The 21,399-nt window shown below is 44.5% G+C and overlaps 1 protein-coding gene across 1 annotated transcript in view; it reads left to right on the top strand.

The window, feature by feature from the left end:
• The window catches only part of LOC135550687 (autism susceptibility gene 2 protein-like), a 489,505-nt gene that overhangs the window by 434,442 nt on the left and 33,664 nt on the right, over window positions 1–21,399 (top strand). The window contains 1 exon segment of the mRNA XM_064981711.1: window positions 3,760–3,808. Within this exon segment, the coding sequence (XP_064837783.1) occupies window positions 3,760–3,808 (49 nt within the window).

Raw genomic sequence — 21,399 nt, 5'->3', positions numbered from 1 at the left:
TCACATGATATGGTTGGGTCTAATTGTGTTGTTTTCCTGGGGCTCTGTGGGGTCTGTTTCTGTTTGTGAACAGAGCCCCAGGACCAGCTTGCTTCGGAGACTCTTTTCCAGGTTCATCTCTCTGTAGGTGATGGCTTTGTTATGGAAGGTTTGAGAATCGCTTCCTTTTAGAAGGTTGTAGAATTTAACGTCTCCTTTCTGGATTATGATAATTAGCAGGTATTGGCCTAATTCTGCTCTGCGTGCATTATTTTGTGTTTTACGTTGTACACAGGGGATATTTTTGCAGAAATCTGCATGTAGAGTCTCAATTTGGTGTTTGTCCCATTTTGTGAATTCTTGGTTGGTGAGCAAACCCCAGACCTCACAACCATAAAGGACAATGGTTCTATAACTTATTCAAGTATTTTTAGCCAGATTCTAATTGGTATGTCGAATTTTATGTTCCTTCTTGCCTTGTCTCTCAGCTCGTTCACAGCTTTGTGGGAGTTACCTGTGGCGCTGATGTTTAGGCTGAGGCGTGTATAGTTTTTTGTGTGCTCTAGGGCAACAGTGTCTAGATGGAATTTGTATTTGTGGTCCTGGCGACTGGACCTTTTTTGGAACACCATTATTTTGTCTTACTGAGATGTACTGTCAGGGCCCAGGTCTGACAGAATCTGTGCTGAAGATCTAGGTGCTGCTGTAGGCACTCCTTGGTTGGTGACAGAAGCACCAGATCATCAGCAAACAGTAGACTTCAGATTCTAGTAGGGTGAGGCCGGGTGCTGCAGACTGTTCTAGTGCCCTCGCCAATTCGTTGATATACAGGTATATGTTGAAGAGGGTGGGGCAAATGACTTAAATGCTTAAGCTGCATCCATGTCTTACCACATGGCCCTGTAGAAAGAAATGTGTTTTTTGTCAATTTTAACCTCACACTTGTTGTTTGTGTACATGGATTTTATAATGTTGAATGTTTTTCCCCCAACACCACTTTCCATCAATTCGCCTTACAAGCAAACCAGTACCATCATTAACATGCTTAATAATAGGACAAGTGTCCACAAAAGCTGATGATCCTCTTATAATCCAGATGGTTTTAACATGAGAAAACCACTACAAACTTGATCATAGTACCATGTTTCAGGGAGGGACATTGGTGGGCTTTTTGATGTCTGCGTTTGAGCCCTAGATCAAGCTTGATTAAGTGGGCACCATTGGTGAGCATGGCTGGACCACTATCTCACCATGGTTGACCTAGTTGCTGGTGTGAGTGTGTTACCCCCCTCTAGGACAGTAGAGTGGTAGTTATTTCAACAGGAAGTGAGTGGCTGTGAGCTCTGAGGAGGTGCACTGCTGCTTATAAAGAGCGTTTTGTTTTCCTCCCCTCGCATTGGCAGCACCCTACTGGGAAATTCATTAGCCGCTGACATCATCTCACTCTGTCGACAGTGAAAGAATATCATTCTAGTCTCAGGCCCTCCCTCTGTCCCTCCCTCCTCTCTCTCTCTCTCTCTCTCTCTCTCTCTCTGCCTCTTGCTCTCACCCTCTCTCTCGTACTGGAACTGCCAAGCAGTTTTCTCTGAGCTTCATTCAAGCAAAATAAAACACACTCATGCACGCCTGTCCCAAGAAGAGCACGGTCTTTGGAACCAAGTATTTGGACCCTCAGAAGCAGAAAACACAGGTGTGTTTGTGTTCGGAAGAGAAGTAGGGTTTGAGGTTGAACCAAGTCAGGTTAGAATCAGGAAGTGGGAGGACCCAACCATCAAACGAGGACCACTGAGGCAGCCGTTGGATGAATGGGAGTTTGTCTGATGCTTGGAGCGATGAGAGGCTCTGTCGGTGACAGAACCGTTAGTAACCACGGGACATAAGCTTTAACCAGCTGGAAATATAATGAAAGCGGAGTCCCCTTTTGGCTCAAGGTGATTCTAAATGTGATTTTGTCTCCCTCTTTGCTACAGAGGAAATTGGTCTGCGCTTTGTTGGATTTTGCTGCTCTGTAGGAGCGAGCTGGCGACTCCCGCTGGTGTCTGTGGACACAGCCTCTTTACGCGTCCTGATACGCAGTCTCCCAAGGATCTTGCCCATTCGAACCTCGCATATCTTCAATACGAGAATATTGCGAGATATATTTGTATCCCACTCTGAACTGGAGACAAAACGCACGTAACGGGATTTAGCGACCTAGAGCTGTTGCTGATGCTTTTTCTGCCAAGACACATGGCTTCCTTTGTCCGAGAGGCACCGTAGCTTTGTAAGAGCTTCTCGTATCTCGTTGGATTTTTATTGGAAACGGATTCTCTTTTCGCATGGATGTCATCGATTTAAACGGAGTTGAATTCGCCGCCTATTTGTGGATTACATTATTTTGACAAGCAGAATGTGAAACGGGGCCATATTTACTACACAGCGAAAGTGATATCTTAACTAATATTTTCCTTCTTTCCAGCTTCGCCACATCAAAGGTATGCGCGTCGCTTTTCTTTATTCACGTATACCTTATTGTAAATTATTTGGTTATTAGCTTATAGTTTACCTCCTATTAACTACGAATTATGTGTAATCCTATTGTCAGTATGTACTATGCTTATTGAATATAATAAAACGTGTAGGAGAATATCTGTGGTTATTGCAGCATTGTTTCGTGTAGTCTAGCTTTTCCTACCCACGTCATTATAAATTGATAATAACGTAAATGCTTAATATTGCTATGGGCATTCATGAATATGAAGAACAAAATCGTAATTTTGAATGGCGTTGGCCTACATCTGGATATTTGTTGTGTGCAGAAGGGAAATATCCAAACTGAATGTGCTTCAATCAAGTCTGTCTATTTCAATCTGCAGTAATATTATTTGATAGGTTACTGACGTTTCATTTTTAGAATTAGGAGATGAAATTATATTTTGTGGAGAGAAAAATATTCTGCTTTCCATGCACCTAGACATTTTAATTTGGATGAATAGCTACACTGAAATGCCTGTCTCTTACCTTGGAATTGCCTGAACCCTAAGCAAATGAATATGGAAATGTTTTCTGGCTCGAGCAAGATTGTCTCATGTGCGAATAGAAAATAATTGATAGGCGTTAGTTTTTGGGATATGTGACATTTGCGCAAATGTCATACCATTATTATTGGACCCGTGCCACTGTCCAGTTGCCGAAAAGGTGTGAAGAGTCTTCATTGTCTGTGATAAAATCTTCGGAATTGTTTTGAATTAGGCTCATTGTTATTTTCACTTTATCAGGACTGATATCTAATATTTAAAACAGCATATTTCAATAGTCATCTGGTTTTATACTTTGCGACAAAAAGTAAAATGCTTTGAAAGTGACATTTAAAACCAATGGTTCAATGTGTTGTTATTTCCCAGCAGGCCGAGGCTCAGCCTTGCCACGCACACACTGGTAGGGATTGTAACATGTCGATATTTCACTTTATTAGTGGGATTGAATTAGCCAATGCCTTTTTGACAGCGCAATGTCACCTAAATAGGCTTTAATTATCTAATACTGTGTAAATGCTTAGCACTGAATGTTTGCACAATAACACAGCAATGATAATTTGCGCGCTGCCACACTGGGCTCGACATGGAATGGGCGAGGGTTAGCGCTGTCATGTGATTACATGGACCAACAGTGCCATCAAGTGGCCTCGATGTGCTGCAGTGCGGAATGTTTCGTTTCCTTCAGCTGGCCGTTTGGGTCATTGACGATGAAACCCACCTGTTCAAGCAAGTTTGCTAATGATATCGTCTTTCTCTCTCACAGGGTTCTGATGCCAGCTCAGAGAAATTCTTCAGCACTGCTGCAGTTAAAGGTATGAATTCTTATAATGTGTTTTATGTGGCAGTATTATTTATGGCAATATTATTTTCATTTGCATGAATCATAGTTTGGCATTGGTTGGTCATTGTAATTCTGCATTGGATCAGTGTAGGCGTGCATAGCTCCTAAGTGGCGCAGTCGTCTAAGACACTGCATCTCAGCAAGAGGTGTGGGCACAGTAGTACCTGGTTTGAATCCAGGCTGCATCACATCTGGCCGTGGTTTCGAGTGGCACACCGGTTGTCTGGGTTTGGCAGGGGTAGGCTTTCATTGTAAATAAGAATTTATTCTTAATGTTCAGACTTGCCTAGTTAAATATCAGTTTAAAAGTTGTTTAACAGCAATGCTTGCCTTTGTACCCCATTTGTATATCTACCAAGACAAGATCTTGGTCATGCAAAACAGACTCTGTTTTCACTGCAGCTCTTTGTATTACACAGGTGTGAAATATCAATCTGTGTTTTCTCATGTCTGGAAATGACTGATAATTCATTCCTGGTGGTTTATTCAATGAAATTGAATTGGATACAGTGTAATGAATAAACAAATCCATATGAGCTACTCACTCAGATAAACAACACCAACACATGTGGGAAATACATTTGACATTAAATTATATACACACAATTCTGTGTTTTTGCATGTACATTGAATGATTGATAAATGTTATGCTACACAAAGATAAATAGCATACGTGTTTCTCAACAATTCCAATCTGTTAGTAGTTGGACTTATTGCACCCGTTACTGAGATGGTTGTTCCAGTTTCGATGATTGAGGTAGTCTCAGTATACAATCTTCCCTACCCTGGCAGTCTGAGTGCAGTTTGCTGGTGATAAAAAAATTTCACTTGTTGGATATTTTCACTCTGGCTGGATTCCAATAGAAATCAAACATCACTTTGCAAGCCAGCATAATGTGACTTGCGGGTCTGATGTGGCCTGTAAACCAGGTGTTTCCTAACACCACCGGGTTAGGGTATAACTCTCAAAGAAAGGCCTTATGATATATGTAATGTATTGTCATATGTAATACAATTTTAAAGCCTAGTAAGGCTGGTGGAACCATTCATAGAGGATTCTAGGAGGAACCCTCCAAAGAAAAAGGGGTTCTCGGTAGAACCATATACAGGAGGTTCTATTAAGAACCCTACATAAAGGGGGTATAGGGAGAACGTTCTGTAAAGGTTTCTACCTAGCACCAAAAAAGGGTTCCCCTATAGGGACAAATTGAAGAACCCTATATGGTTCTACTTAACACCTTTTTTCTAAGAGTGTAGGAGCCAGAGGAGGAGGAACCAGGAAATGCTAACGCAGTATGAAATAAAGTCAGAAGGAGGGCATCTGTTTATGACCTCAGAGTGCCAGCACCACATGTGACCTCATAATCACATCACTAATTTGCTGTGAAAAGCAGCCAGTCCCATTTCTCCATCCCTGGAGGAGCCCAGATAATGTGTTAAATGGACATTCCTCTGCAATGGTGGGTTACTATAGGATTTGATGGGGGTGGGGGGATGTTAGGGGAGAGGAGGGGCTGGAGAAACAGGGCTTATGACCCCTTCAGAGAGCAGGAGAAAGAAGGGCTGATTAGTGCAGATAGGTTCTTGTTTCCCCCCTTTCCCCCCTCCTTGCTGTACTGTGCTCTGCTGTGGAGTCTGGGGACCCCAAACACATTTCCCACATTCTGGCCTTTGATTACTTCCAGGGCTTGGTTTGTGGCATGCATCAGTGGCTCAATGGCCATGCTTGACAGGGAGGCTTCCTTTTGAAGGCACTTCTCTGTGGGGATATTTGGTTCCCTTGAAAGGACTAAGACCCCCTTTGTGTGGCCTAAATCAACATGGGCCACCCTCTTTACCCCTCAGTGAAAGGCCTTATTGAGGGAAACAGTACACAAATACGCTCTCTCCCTCCCTGGTGGATAGCAGGCACCCTCTTGGCCCCTATTTACATTTAAATATATAAGCCCCTTTTCTTTATTTTTAACATCCAAGCTTCTACTCCCCCTTCTTCTTCTTCTCCTCCCCCAGCCATATGCTAATTCCCATTGTAATCACAAAAGGCGAGTAAAGAATCCAGGTGCAGAAGGACAGAGGCCATTGGTATTTTTATTGAGGGAAGTGTTAAGATAAAAGAAGTAGGGTGGGTATTTAGTTTGATGGGATTACCATCACTATGATGCACCGACTGACGGATTGACCAACCAACTGCCTCAGGACAAGATACAACTCCAGGTAAAAGGAGAGAAGCTTAGATTGTGTTGAGATTAATTTTGCCCGAGGGCAAGTGCAAAAGGTCTGTTTGTTTGGTGGTTTGTGCTTTCTTGTTGGTACACATTAAATGCTTATTGGGCTTAACATTCGACAGGGGCTTGGAGGGTCTATCCACAAAAAAAGTATTTCTTAATCCGACCCTGTCTACCTCCCAACAATTACTGCCCTGCCTGGCAGGCAGCACCACTCACAGTACAGTACACTCTCAACAGATAGCCAGTCACCTCATTGCTTATTGCATCTGACTGTGGCATATTTGCAAAGAAATTCAACTCCTGACTGAGTGCAGTGTTTTTGTTCCTGGACGTTGATTTGCTTCCAGCCGCGCGTCACCTTTCTCAGGTCTCGCCTCAGGTCCAGGGCCATTGATATCCACCGTGTGGAATTGTCAGTTGTGTTTGCTTCACACAGTCTCCCACTCTCTGGTGCTCTCTCTCCCCCTCATAGCCATCTCGCTCTCCCTCTCTCACAACCTCTCTCTCTCAATTCAATTCATTTTCTCCCTCCCTCCCTCCCTCCCTCCCTCCCTCCCTCCCTGTCTGGGTTCAATTTGCCCAGACGCAGCCTTCATTAAGGAAGAATCATTAAACGTTAGCTCTAATTACGGGGCCTGTCAAAGCACCTGCAGGTGTCAGCCTGCCTGCAAGCATCATTCATTTAGTCTCCTGCAGAAAATGTAAAAGAGAAACCAGCCGTATGCTGGGCCAGTTGAAAGAACTTGTTGGAGTCTAGGGGCTGTCAGGTTGGTTTCCAGTCCTAAACTGATGTTGAGGTCGACATAATGTTGTCCAGGCCTAGTTTAGCTGTGTGTGCGCGGGCTGCCCAGGAAAGGATTAGAGTGTGGCAGAGCCTTGGCTGTAATAACAAAACAGAGCACCATGTCAGGAAAAGCATGTGTAGATTTATCAAATGATTAAAGGTCCAGTCCCACGTGTTATCTCTCTTCGCCACTGTAACACTGGCATTCTTTATGATGTAGTCAGGCCCCATAGCACAGCCCTGAATGCTACTATGTCATTGGAGAGGGCAGTCTAAACATGTTACAGCTGATTTGTTATAGCAGAGCATAGCCCCATGCAGTAATGCTGTTTAGCTAATGCTAAATACAGCAAGACAGTAATGGTTGTCATCTGTAAATATGACTGCTGAGGAGTCATAGCTCTGTATGTTTGTTTCAGTCCAGACTGACTCAGTATTGAATAGTACCCCACACAGACAGACAGACAGACAGACACTGGATCATGTTGTTATTACTTAGAGGGAGAAAATATGTAATGACATTGCAGTGGTAATTTAATTACTGTCTACACCAGATGGTACAGTTGATATCTGATTAAATGTAAAACAAAAAATCTTGCTTTGACACAGGGAAACTTAGACGATGTACAGTATTAGGGACATGTCATACTTTCTCAGCCAGTAATACTCTATAATTACAAGTTAGCCACCAATGAATTACATAGTTATTTCTTGACATTTCATCATAAGCAGTTCCCCAGTTTGACATAAAACCTATTTATTTTATTTGTTTTCCTATGGCTCAGATATGATAGGAGGTGAATTAAGTCTGTAAGGGTTGAAGTACTAGGAGAGAGGGAGACTGCTCTGCTGTCCCTTCCTCTCTCAGTGCTTCAGCTGAAAGGCAGTTTCACCAAAGCTTTACCGGCGTTAATGTGAAAATGAAACTGCTATGGTGAGACCCAGGGAGCAGCGCCAGACGAGAAGTGCCCAGCCATCCAGCGAAGTGCTTGAGTGTGTCTGCCTCCGGAGGGGAGAGAGAGCGAGAGAGAGAGAGAGTAATGTGCGACGTGGAAGGTGTAATTTACGCCACTGATGACATTGTTTAAAAAAAAAAGAAGCAAGGTAAAGAGAAAATAGCGGAGGTGAACTTTGTGACAGTAATGGATTGAAGAGCTCTCTGGATTGTCGTGGAGAGCTCTTCAGGCAGCAGAATGGCCTCTGAGTGTTTTACACGTGTGTAGGAGGGAGCTGAGGTTGACTCTCTCTTTTCTCTCTCTTCCCCTCTCTCTGGCTGACAGTACTGTGTCGGTCCTGCACTGTGGGCTGCTTTCTACTGTAATAATCAGATGATGTAAAGATGCAATAGGGAACTATTACACACTGATCTGGAACAACACAGATGATGGTGACCTATTCAGTGTATTAGGAGGGCCAGTTAGCCTTTCACAGCAGCACCATCATTGGTTTACACTACAGTAGCCACATCCTTTACTGTGCTGTGCCTTCCAATAGACCTCAACCTTCTGTTTGGGTTTTGGAGACCAGGACAGAACTTGGCCTGGTACACAGTGGAAAGATGACCCGCCTCTGATTGGCCGAGTCACGGACTTGGTTCTCTTCCTGGTAGGGTGAGAGGTCATTCATATGGCACTAGCTGTCCCTTCCAGACACAACACTGTCGAAAAAAAGACACAACAATGTTGGAATATAAAAGCACTGATTAAACAGCATGATCATTAAATAGGTGAACCTTGTGCTGGGGACAATAAAAGGCCACTGTAAAATGTGCAGTTTTGTCACACAACATAATGCCACAGATGTCTAAAGTTTTTGAGGGAACTTGCAATTTCTCTACCATAAGCCGCCTCCAACATTGTTTTAGAGAATTTGGCAGTACATCCATCCGGCCTCATAACCGAAGACCACGTGTAACCATGCCAGCTCAGGACCTCTACTTCCGACTTCTTCACCTGCGGGATCGTCTGACACCAGCCACCCGGACGGATAATGAAACTGAGGAGTATTTCTGTCTGTAATAAAGCCTTTTTGTGGGAAAAACTCATTCTGATTGGCTGGCTCCCAAGTGGGTGGGCCTATGCCCTCTGCTCCCCTTCCCAGACATGTGAAATCCATAGATAAGCGCCTAATGAATTATTTAAATTGACAGATTTTCTTATATGAACTTTAACTCAGTAAAATTGTTGAAATTGTTGCATGTTGGGGCCTCCCGGGTGGTGCAGTGGTCTAGGGCACTGCATCGCAGTGCTAGCTGTGCCAACAGAGACCCTGGGTTCAAGCCCAGGCTCTGTCGCAGCCAGCCGCGACCGGGAGGTCCATGGGGCAGCGCACAATTTGCCTAGTGTTGTCCGGGTTAGGGAGGGCCATGCCCGGTAGGGATATCCTTGCCTCATCACGCACCAGCAACTCATGTGGCGGGCCAGGCGCAGTGCACGCTAACCAGGTCACCAGGTGCACAGTGTTTCCTCTGACACATTGGTGCGGCTGGCTTCCGGGTTGGATGCGCGTTGCGTTGTGATAGCTAGCATAGCATTAAGCCTAGTATTCAGCAGGCAACATTTTCACAAAAACAAGAAAAGCATTCAAATAAAATAATTTACCTTTGAAGAACTTCGGATGTTTTCAATGAGGAGACTCTCAGTATTTCCAAAAATATTATTTGTGTAGGAGAAATCGCTCCGTTTTGTTCATCACGTTTGGCTAAGAAAAAAAAAGAAAAATTCAGTCTTACAACGCCAAACTTTTTTCCAAATTAACTCCATAATATCGACAGAAACATGGCAAACGTTGTTTAGAATCAAACCTCAAGGTGTTTTTCACATATCTATTCGATGATAAATCATTCGTGGTAGTTGCCTTTCTCCTCTGAACCCAATGGAAAAGTGGACGCAGAATAATTTCGACGGAAGACACCAAGCGGACACCTGGTAAATGTAGTCTCTTATGGTCAATCTTCCAATGATATGCCTACAAATACGTCACAATGCTGCAGACACCTTGGAGAAACGACAGAAAGTGTAGGCTCATTCCTGGCGCATTCACAGCCATATAAGGAGACATTGGAACACAGCACATTCAAAATCTGAGCATTTCCTGTATGAAATTTCATCTTGGTTTCGCCTGTAGCATTAGTTCTGTGGCACTCACAGACAATATCTTTGCAGTTTTGGAAACGTCAGAGTGTTTTCTTTCCAAAGCTGTCAATTATATGCATAGTCGAGCATCTTTTCGTGACAAAATATCTTGTTTAAAACGGGAACGTTTTTTTATCCCAAAATTAAAAAAGCGCCCCCTATATTGAAGAAGTTAAGAAGCAGTGCGGCTTGGTTGGGTTGTGTTTCGGAGGACGCATGGCTTTCGACCTTCGTCTCTCCCGAGCCCGTACGGGAGTTGTAGTGATGAGACAAAATAGTAACTACTAACAATTGGATACCACGAAAAGGGGGTAAAATAAATTAAATAAAAAATTTAAAAATTGTTGCATGTTGTGTTTATACATTTATTCAGTCAATTTTATAAGTAAAACATTTTGGGGCAATTATATTATTTTATGCTAATACAATTGACTCTCAAAAAGGTAGGGGTCAGAATTATTGACACCCTTAAATCGTAAATAATGATGAGTGAGAATTACAGAGGGTCAAAGCCTCCGATTTTTACCTTGTCTGCTCAGGGATTCGATTTTGCAACCTTTCAGTTACAAGTCCAATGCTCTAACCACTAGGCTACCTGCCACCCCATTACCAATAACAGGGGAGTTTAGCATGTCTTAGGGGTATGATCTTTGACCCTCTAACTTCCTTACTCATCATATTTCAGGATTCATTCAGGATTATCCAAAATCATGGTAGCCGCCACATTCATCTAGAAGTGTTTAGAAACATATTCTATTCTTATTTACAATAAAAGTGACTCAAATGACACAATCAATTATTTACCACCGACTTCCGACGCCGACAGAGATGGCCGCCTCGCTTCGCGTTCCTAGGAAACTATGCAGTTTTTTGTTTTTTTTACGTGTTATTTCTTACATTAGTACCCCAGGTCATCTTAGGTTTCATCACATACAGTCGAGAAGAACTACTGAATATAAGATCAGCGTCAACTCACCATCAGTACGACCAAGAATATGACTTTCGCGATGCGGATCCTGTGTTCTGCCTTTCAACCAGGACAACGGAATGGATCCCAGCCGGCGACCCAAAAAAACGACTTCGTAAAAGAGGGAAACGAGGCGGTCTTCTGGTCAGACTACGGAGACGGGCACACCGTGCCCCACTTCCTAGCATTCTTCTCGCCAATGTCCAGTCTCTTGACAACAAGGTTGATGAAATCTGAGCAAGGGTAGCATTCCAGAGGGACATCAGAGACTGTAACGTTCTTTGCTTCACGGAAACATGGCTCACTGGAGAGACGCTCTCGGATGCGGTGCAGCCAGCGGGTTTCTCCACACATCGCGCCGACAGAAACAAACACCTTTCTGGTAAGAAGAGGGGCGGGGGCGTATGCCTTATGGCTAACGAGACGTGGTGTGATCACAGAAACATACAGGAACTCAAATCCTTCTGTTCACCTGATTTAGAATTCCTCACAATCAAATGTAGACCGCATTATCTACCAAGAGAATTCTCTTAGATTATAATCACAGCCGTATATATTCCCCCCCCCCAAGCAGACACATCGATGGCTCTGAACGACTCTATTTGACTCTTTGCAAACTGGAATCCATACATCCTGAGGCTGCATTCATTGTTGCTGGGGATTTTAACAAGGCTAAACTGAAAACAAGACTCCCCAAAATGTATCAGCATATCGATTGCGCCACCAGCGCTGGCAAAACCTTGGATCACTGTTATTCTAACTTCCGCGACGCATATAAGGCCCTGCCCCACCCCCCTTTCGGAAAAGCTGACCACGACTCCATTTTGCTGATCCCTGCCTACAGATAGAAACTAAAACAAGAAGCTCCCACGCTGAGGTCTGTCCAATGCTGGTCCGACCAAGCTGATTCCACACTCCAAGACTGCTTCCATCACGTGGATTGGGACATGTTTCGTATTGCGTCAGGCAACAACATTGACGAATACGCTGATTCGGTGTGTGAGTTCATTAGAACGTGCGTTGAAGATGTCGATCCCATAGCAAAGATTAAAACATTCCCTAACCAGAAACCGTGGATTGATGGCAGCATTCGCCTGAAACTGAAAGCGCGAACCACTGCTTTTAATCAGAGCAAGGTGACTGGTAACATGACCGAATACAAACAGTGCAGCTATTCCCTCCGTAAGGCTATCAAACAAGCTAAGCGTCAGTATAGAGACAAAGTAGAATCTCAATTCAACAGCTCAGACACAAGAGGTATGTGGCAGGGTCTACAGTCAATCACGGACTACAAGATGAAATCCAGCTCAGTCACAGACCAGGATGTCTTGCTCCCAGGCAGACTAAATAACTTTTTTGCCCGCTTTGAGGACAATACAGTGCCACTGACACGGCCTGCAACGGAAACATGCGGTCTCTCCTTCACTGCAGCCGAGGTGAGTAAAACATTTAAACGTGTTAACCCTCGCAAGGCAGCAGGCCCAGACGGCATCCCCAGCCGCGCCCTCAGAGCATGCGCAGACCAGCTGGCTGGTGTGTTTACGGACATATTCAATCAATCCCTATACCAGTCTGCTGTTCCCACATGCTTCAAGAGGGCCACCATTGTTCCTGTTCCCAAGAAAGCTAAGGTAACTGAGCTAAACGACTACCGCCCCGTAGCACTCACTTCCGTTATCATGAAGTGCTTTGAGAGACTAGTCAAGGACCATATCACCTCCACCCTACCTGACACCCTAGAACCACTCCAATTTGCTTACCGCCCAAATAGGTCCACAGACGACGCAATCTCAACCACACTGCACACTGCCCTAACCCATCTGGACAAGAGGAATACCTATGTGAGAATGCTGTTCATCGACTACAGCTCGGCATTTAACACCATAGTACCCTCCAAGCTCGTCATCAAGCTCGAGACCCTGGGTCTCGACCCCGCCCTGTGCAACTGGGTACTGGACTTCCTGACGGGCCGCCCCCAGGTGGTGAGGGTAGGCAACAACATCTCCACCCCGCTGATCCTCAACACTGGGGCCCCACAAGGGTGCGTTCTGAGCCCTCTCCTGTACTCCCTGTTCACCCACGACTGCGCGGCAACGCACGCCTCCAACTCAATCATCAAGTTTACGGACGACACAACAGTGGTAGGCTTGATTACCAACAACGACGAGACGGCCTACAGGGAGGAGGTGAGGGCCCTCGGAGTGTGGTGTCAGGACAATAACCTCACACTCAACGTCAACAAAACTAAGGAGATGATTGTGGACTTCAGGAAACAGCAGAGGGAACACCCCCTATCCACATGGATGGAACAGTAGTGGAGAGGGTAGTAAGTTTTAAGTTCCTCGGCATACACATCACAGACAAACTAAATTGGTCCACTCACACAGACAGCATCGTGAAGAAGGGGCAGCAGCGCCTCTTCAACCTCAGGAGGCTGAAGAAATTCGGCTTGTCACCAAAAACACTCACAAACTTCTACAGATGCACAATCGAGATCTTCCTGGTGGGCTGTATCACCGCCTGGTACGGCAACTGCTCCGCCCACAACCGTAAGGCTCTCCAGAGGGTAGTGAGGTCTGCACAACGTATCACCGGGGGCAAACTACCTGCCCTCCAGGACACCTACACCACCCGATGTTACAGGAAGGCCATAAAGATCATCAAGGACAACACCCACCCGAGCCACTGCCTGTTCACCCCGCTATCATCCAGAAGGCGAGGTCAGTACAGGTGCATCAAAGCTGGGACCGAGAGACTGAAAAACAGCTTCTATCTCAAGGCCATCAGACTGTTAAACAGCAACCACTAACATTGAGTGGCTGCTGCCAACACACTGACTCAACTCCAGCCACTTCAATAATGGGAATTGATGGGAAAGGATGTAAAATATATCACTAGCCACTTTAAACAATGCTACCTAATATAATGTTTACATACCCTACATTATTCATCTCATATGTATACGTATATACTGTATCATCTACTGCATCCTTATGTAATACATGTATCACTAGCCACTTTAACTATGCCACTTTGTTTACATACTCATCTCATATGTATATACTGTACTCGATACCATCTACTGTATCTTGCCTATGCTGCTCTGCACCATCACTCATTCATATCTTTATGTACATATTCTTTATCCCCTTACACTGTGTATAAGATATTAGTTTTGGAATTGTTAGTTAGATTACTTGTTGGTTATTACTGCATTGTCGGAACTGGAAGCACAAGCATTTCGCTACACCCGCATTAACATCTGCTAACCATGTGTATGTGACAAATAAAATTTGATTTGGGTTTTGATTTGATTTATATTAAGCACAATATAATCTAAAACACTACCAAAACAACCTGCAAATGCATCCAACAAGTTTGTAGAGTCACGAACTTTGATGTTGTCATAGCGTGCTAGAAATATGGGACCAGTACTAAACTTTTGACTACATTCAACAATATATTTTTTAAATTACTTGTTCAATAAAATCTCTTTCTCTGAGCATTTGCCTTAGTATAACATAATATTATTTCCCCTTTTTTTGGGAATAAAATATAGCTCAGTATTTGGATTATTTATTTTATACAGACATTATTGCTCATCTTTATCGTAGTTGTCGATCATTTTCGACCCCACTGTACCTCTAATACCAGGTTTATTCCCCCTTCCAAAGATCTCTCCTTGGTGGTATGTACATTTGGCGAGGATCTGTCTCCAACCAGGGCTGTTTAATGTGTGACAATTGATGTATAGGTTAGCTCAATATCCTATTCTGTGTGTGTGGAGGAAAGATGTCTCCCTCCTCTCCTCCATGCCCGTGGCTGCAGGGTAAAGCGAGGCTATAATTCAGGGCCATGAAAGGAGCCACTCCAACCATGCCTCATCTGCTGACATATGGCCACACAAAGGTTAACAAATCACTAGTGGCTGATTTACTGCTGCAAACAATGGCTACCCTCCTTTCTTTCTCTTTCTTTCTTTCTTTCTTTTTTTCTTTCTTTCTTTCTTTCTTTCTTTCTCTCTCTCTCTCTCTCTCTCTCTCTCTCTCTCTCTCTCTCTCTCTCAGAGCCTATAGAGTGATGCATTGGCTGGGTGTGTGTGCAGTGAGAGAGAGACAGACAGGAAGAGATGTTGACAATATCACTGTTCTTTCTGTTTTACTTTCAAAATACTGGTATAAATAAAATGTGTTCATAATAACAAACTTGTTATAATCTTATAAGCCCTGTTATAATCATATAAGCAATGGGATATTAATCCTCTACCATTATATCTATATTTATACTAATATGAAGCAGTGAAATGAACAGTAGTGTACTATTTCCCCATGTACGGCAGGCTTTGTACCCTAGTGTAATGAATGTGCTGCACTGTCATGACCTCAGTGGCAGAGCAGTTCCTGGGTCTGGGGGTGGTGGTGTATAGAAACACACACAGCGTTCCAGTCTGACACTTCTCCTTCCCTAATCCCTCGTCCTCTACCTCTCCTGACACAAAGAGGTGATTGAGGGTTTGTTCTCTGGCTAAACCAGAGAGCCTGCAACCCATTGCAGGCCAAATTAAAGGCTACCTTCTCAAACACAAACATTTGAAAGGGCCACACTTCAGTGATCAAAGTTAAAAGTCTTCCCCTGTCTGTCTGCCCCTGGGAGATGTTTGCGTGGATGGTAAGTGTGGTGGGATTGAAGAGAAGCCAGCATTTCTCTATACCCCCCTTAGTCTCTGTTTCCCCCAATTGCCAAGCTCTACTCAACTGGTGTACAGTAGTTTGGTTACAAGGACATTGGTGCTGATGTTAGGCTTGGATTCGTAAGTGAGTGTGGACTTTGGACAAGAACAGAGTAAACTGCAATTCTTGAGTTTGTAGATTGTTTGTGATATGGATACTATAATGGATTTAGAACATTATACTCTGGTATATTGGCGTACTCCACCCACACAAGTTCCTGGCTCCAGGTGATGGGGTTGGCAGAGATGAGGCAGCGAAAAGTAGTCTCCAGGTCCTGATTGGCTCGCTCTGATTGCCCGTTAGACTGGGGATGAAACCCAGAGGACAGGCTGGCCGATGCCCCAATGAGGGTGCAGAATGCCTTCCAGAACCTGGACGACCCCGATCGGAGACTATGTTTGGAGACTCCCTGTATGGCCCACCAGCGTACCCGTACCTACTGACTGGTCTTTTACTGGACAGGTGGCTATGTAATATCCTGTAGTACCACAATACAGACAACTGTTGGAGCTCAGCCTGTGTAAACATTCACTAGGAGACAATCTAGCCCTGCCCAGTTGCATGGGCACAGGAGTAGAAGAGTCCTCGATGATCCTTGAAGGGAGCTCGGGGGATTTCAGATTCTCTCGGGAATGCAGGCATTGGGGACTTTCGGGGTTCTTCAGAGACAAGGGAGAAACCATGGACGAGTGAGTGTAGCTGAGACCAGACCTATTCTCCCTCCTGCGTTCCTGTAGGTGCCCATCAATTCTTATAGTAAAGGCTATGAGGGAGTCAAGGTCCCTGGGTAACTCCCGGGCTGTAGGTACGTCTTTGATTTCCTCTGATGATCCATGATGGAAGGTGTCGAATAGGAACTCTGGGTTCCAGGCACTCTCGGCGGCCAGCCTGGAAAAGTCTGCCGCGTAGTCTGCCACACTGCGTCTTGACGCAGATGAAGTAGCTTTCAAGCCGCCTCTATCCCGGACACCGGGGAATCGAACACCTTCCACTGCCACGAAATCCTCCAGACTAAGAAAAATGGCGGATTGTTGATGGAGACAAGCACAAGACAGATGAAACAGATCAGGGTGTGACACTGTCATCAAAGCAAAGGGTGGCTACTTTGAAGAATCTAAAATCTAAAATAAATGTTGATTTGTTTAACACTTTTTGGGTTACTGCATGATTCCATTGTGGTATTTCATAGTTTTGATGTCTTCACTATTATTCCACAATGTAGAAAATAGTAACAAATTAAGTAAATGAGTAGATGTGTCCAAACTTTTGACTGTGGATAGAATATGTAGTATATCTGAAGAATATGTAGGGTGGAATAGTATATGTACAGAAATTTTACTCAGACAGTCTGTGTTTAAGATACTATAAAGATATATTGTACAGATATATTGTTTTACACTAATTCTGACTAAAACTACACACATCATTAATTATACTTTTACTGACTAAAACTACACACATCATTAATAATAATTTTATGATTTTAATCAATTTCATACAGTTATATGGTTTCAGGGTAGAATATTCTAATCATTAATTTAAACATAGAAATTCCATTATCAATCCACCCTTAATGACTAAATAATACAAACACTATATGGAAACATAAATGGTGTACAAGAATAATCCAAACCAATACATGTATGTACATTCGATATTCATCAATGACTGTTCTATGCCTATCCAATTATAACTCTTCCTGTTAGGATGTTTATCACAATCTTCCTAAAAAACAGTCTAAACATAAAAAATTGTCCCACATTGGCTCCTCGTAGTTAAAAGAAACAAAGCCTTCTCCTAGGCCTGGAGCTCTGTATTCGTCATCCCATCGGTCGGAGCTTGGAATCGGTCCGTACCTCACCATCTGTTGCGTCATTGACCTCTCCAGAGTTTTGGTGATCAAACCTCTCACACATGGGACCAAACAGCATCCACACAGAACCAAAACATTCATACAGGTGAAAGTTGCCCACAACACAGTGATAATGACATTTTTCCATTTCCCAAACATACTGTCCAACCAATTTGTTAGAGAATTATCTACCCCAGAGTTCTCTGCTAATTCGTGAGCTAATGTGGTTAAACCAGCCAGGGCCTTGGTCACTGATCCGTCTGGAGCTGTGTTATTAAAAAATAAACGTACAGCAATGAACCCCAATCATTCTACCTACCCCGCCCTTTTCTGCCAATGAACATATGAAGAGTCAGTCTATTTTACCAGGTCATGAGGGAGGTGGCGGATAATTGGTCAGAGAACCCCTTTACTGCATCCCCAGTATCATTCACAAATCTCTGTTGATTATAATAGAGGTAATTAATCTAATCCACATTTTTACTTATTGTCAACCACCAAAAGAACGTAGTGGTAAAGTCTTCACCTATTTGATTCATAGCTTTGTATTAATCTGTAACTTCCCTGAGGATGCCAATAACATCCATCTAGACAAAGCTACTCCCATCCTGGTCAAAACTCCTCCTGTGCCTACTTTAGCCTCATATAACTGGCCTCTGATGACTAACTCAAACTGGTTGGACCAATAACCACCCATTTTGATAGTTTCTGTCATATGCGTCCTTTGCTGGTACGAGCCCATCCTATATCAGATATAGGTGCTGTGAGGTTAAGACTTCCAAACCTAAGTCAGTCACATTAACGATTACCTTTCAGCCATTAAAATCATCTAAGTTCTCAGTGCCATTCTTGTATCTATAACACTGGTACTGTGAACCGAGGTGGGTTGGCCGAGTACTTCAATCTGGCCAACCCAATCCCTGTAAAGTTATTTGCTTTCCTAGGGAATTGTTTAATGTTTACCTTAAATCCTACATCTTGATCTTCTTTGACTCCTTATTCTGTAAGTCACTCATCAGTGTGTTATATAGTTTATATTTTACTTCTTATCAAAGACAATGGCGTCATATAAGTAGTACCGGCAAGGTGGTGGATCTGGATGCATCAGAGAGGTTTCCAAGACTATGATGCAGCTCAGAGCCCCTACTCTCACTAGGTACCACCCCATACTCACACTTCTAGGATCAACCACAGTGATGAACGGTCGGGATAGCAAATCTTCGTTAAGGAGGTAACCCCCAGACCAAGTTGGTACTCGGTTCTTCTCCTAACTCTGTGTGTGATCAACGGTGCCTATATTATTTGTACATACCTTCTTGCAGTGGCTAACGTGGACCCAAGTGACTCTCAGCTATTCTAATGGCAAAGGCAGTGGTTTAACAGAACCTGGTATGGGCCTTCTTAATGGGGCTGCTTCCCGTCTATTCTCCTCAGGGACTGGGTCCACACCCAGTCTCCTGGTTGGATTGAGTGAATCACCTTCTCCTTTGATGCACCTGACCTGACCTCGCCTTCTGGAAGATAGCGGGGTGCACATGCCGTGGCTCGGTGGCTGAGGTCTTTGATGATCTTCTTGGCCTTCCTGTGACCCCGGGTGCTGTAGATGTCCTGGAGGGTAGGGAGTGTGCCCCAGTGATGTGTTGGGCGGACAACACCACCCCCTGGAGAGCCCTGTGGTTGCGGACAGTGCAGTGATATAGCCCGACAAGATGCTCCCAATGATGCATCTGTAAAGGTTTGTGAGGGTCTTAGGGGCCAAGGCAAATGTATTCAGCCTCCGCTGTTGCGCCTTCTTCACCACACTGTCTGTGTGGGTGGACCATTTCAGATTGTCAGGGATGTGTACGCCGAGGAACTTGAAGCTTTTCACCTTCTCCACTGTGGACCATCAATGTGCTGTCTACTGAAGTCCACGATCAGCTCCTTCGTTTTGTTGACGTTGAGGGAGAGTTTTTTTCCTGGACTACTCCACCAAGGCTCTCACCTCCCCCCTGTAGACTGTCTCGTCATTGTTGGTAATCAGGCCTACAACTGTTGTGTCGTCTGCAAACTTGATGATTGAAATGGAGGCTTGCTTGGACACGCAGTCGTGGGCGAACAGGGAGTACACGGCGGGGCTGAGCACGCACCCTTGTGGGGCCCCTGTGTTGTGGATCAGCGTAGTGGAGGTGTTGTTGCCTACCTTCACCACCTGGGGGCGGCTCGTCAGGAAGTCCAGGACCCAGTTGCACAGGGCGGGGTTCAGACACAGGGGCCCGAGCTTAATGTTGAGCTTGGAGAGTACTATGTTGTTGAAGGCTGAGCTGTAATCAATTAACAGCATTCCTACATAGGTATTCCTCTTGTCCAGATGGGATACGGCAGTGTGCAGTGCTATGGCGATTGCATAGTCAGTGGATCTTTTGGGGTGGTATTTAAATTGCAGTGGGTCTAGGGTGTCAGGTAAGGTAGAGGTGATATGATCCTTAACTAGCCTCTCAAAGCACTTCATGATGACAAGTGAGTGCTACGGGGCTATAGTCATTTAGTTCAGTTACATTCACTTTTTGGGTACAGGAATAATAGTGGACATATTGAAGCAAGTGGGGACAGCAGACTGGGATAGGGAAAGATTGAATATGTCCGTAAACACTCCAGCCAGCTGGTCTGCGCATGCTCTGAGGTCAGGGCTAGGGATGCTGCCTGAGCCGGCAGCCTTGGGATCGTTAACACTCCTAAATGTCTTACTGACGTCGGCCACAGAGAACGAAAGTATACAGTCCTCGGGAGCGACCCGTGTCGGTGGCACTGTGTTATCCTCAAAGCAGACGTAGAAGGTGTTTAGCTTATCCAGGAGCAAGACATCAGTGTCCGCGATGTGGCTTGTTTTTCATTTAATATCAGTGATTATCTGGAGTCCCTGCCACATACGTCTCGTGTCTGAGCCATTGAATTGCAACTCCACTTTATCCCTGTACTGACGGGTCATTCAAACGAGCCATCTCCAGAGTTGGTGTGTCAGTGAGGTTTGTGTGATGGAGGCTGCTGATTTGTGGAGATGATGAATCCAGAAAACCCACGCTGTCAGTCACAGGAGATACCCAGTCACCCCCCCCCCCCCCAAACAGGTCAGCATCCATCCAGTGATCTGATCACACCGTAAATGATGCCTGTGTCAGTCAGTGGTCCCTGTGGTAGGCATTAGCAAGGTATGTGTGTGTGCGTGTGCGTGTGTGTGTGCATGTATGTATGTGTGTGTGTCCGTATACTAATGAGGCCCCATGGTGGCCAAGTTGTGTATGTGTGTCAGGAGACTAGTCCACCCTCGTTACCATGTCAATGCATGGATGGATTTGTTTACCAATACCAGCCAAGGCCAGAGGCAGACTAGACGCTCCTGTCTCCTCAACCGCCTATATCCTTCTGTTAGTCTTATTCTATATTTCTCCCTTTCAAAGAAACTTAACCACTGCTATTTTATATCACTCTAAGGCAGATGTGGAAACATGTGATGACTGGACGCTACATGGAGCTCCACAGACATGTGGCTTCAGCCTGGCAGACTGAAATCCTTCGACATGATGGGATTAACACACAGGATTAGATTCCCTGGTTGTGATTACTGTTAGATTACTGTTTTACTGTCAAGAGGTTCACCCTGAGGGCAGCAGCAGCGATGGCGGTGGTGCTCTGGGTTGTGTGAAACAGTATTGGAGCTCTGCTACTGATTACTGTGATGTTGGGAGGGTAGACCCGCTGTAAATTTGTTACTAAATGTATCAGTGCTGTATTGTACGGAGAGCTCCATAGGGAGTCTGTGTGAAGTTTAGAGAAACAGAAACACCATTTGTTTTTTTTGTGATGTGTCTGGCCAGCCAGGTTTCCTTC

Source organism: Oncorhynchus masou, chromosome 12 (genome assembly GCF_036934945.1).
Source record: "Oncorhynchus masou masou isolate Uvic2021 chromosome 12, UVic_Omas_1.1, whole genome shotgun sequence".
Lineage (NCBI taxonomy): Eukaryota > Metazoa > Chordata > Actinopteri > Salmoniformes > Salmonidae > Oncorhynchus > Oncorhynchus masou.
This window is presented reverse-complemented; position numbering and strand designations above follow the sequence as displayed.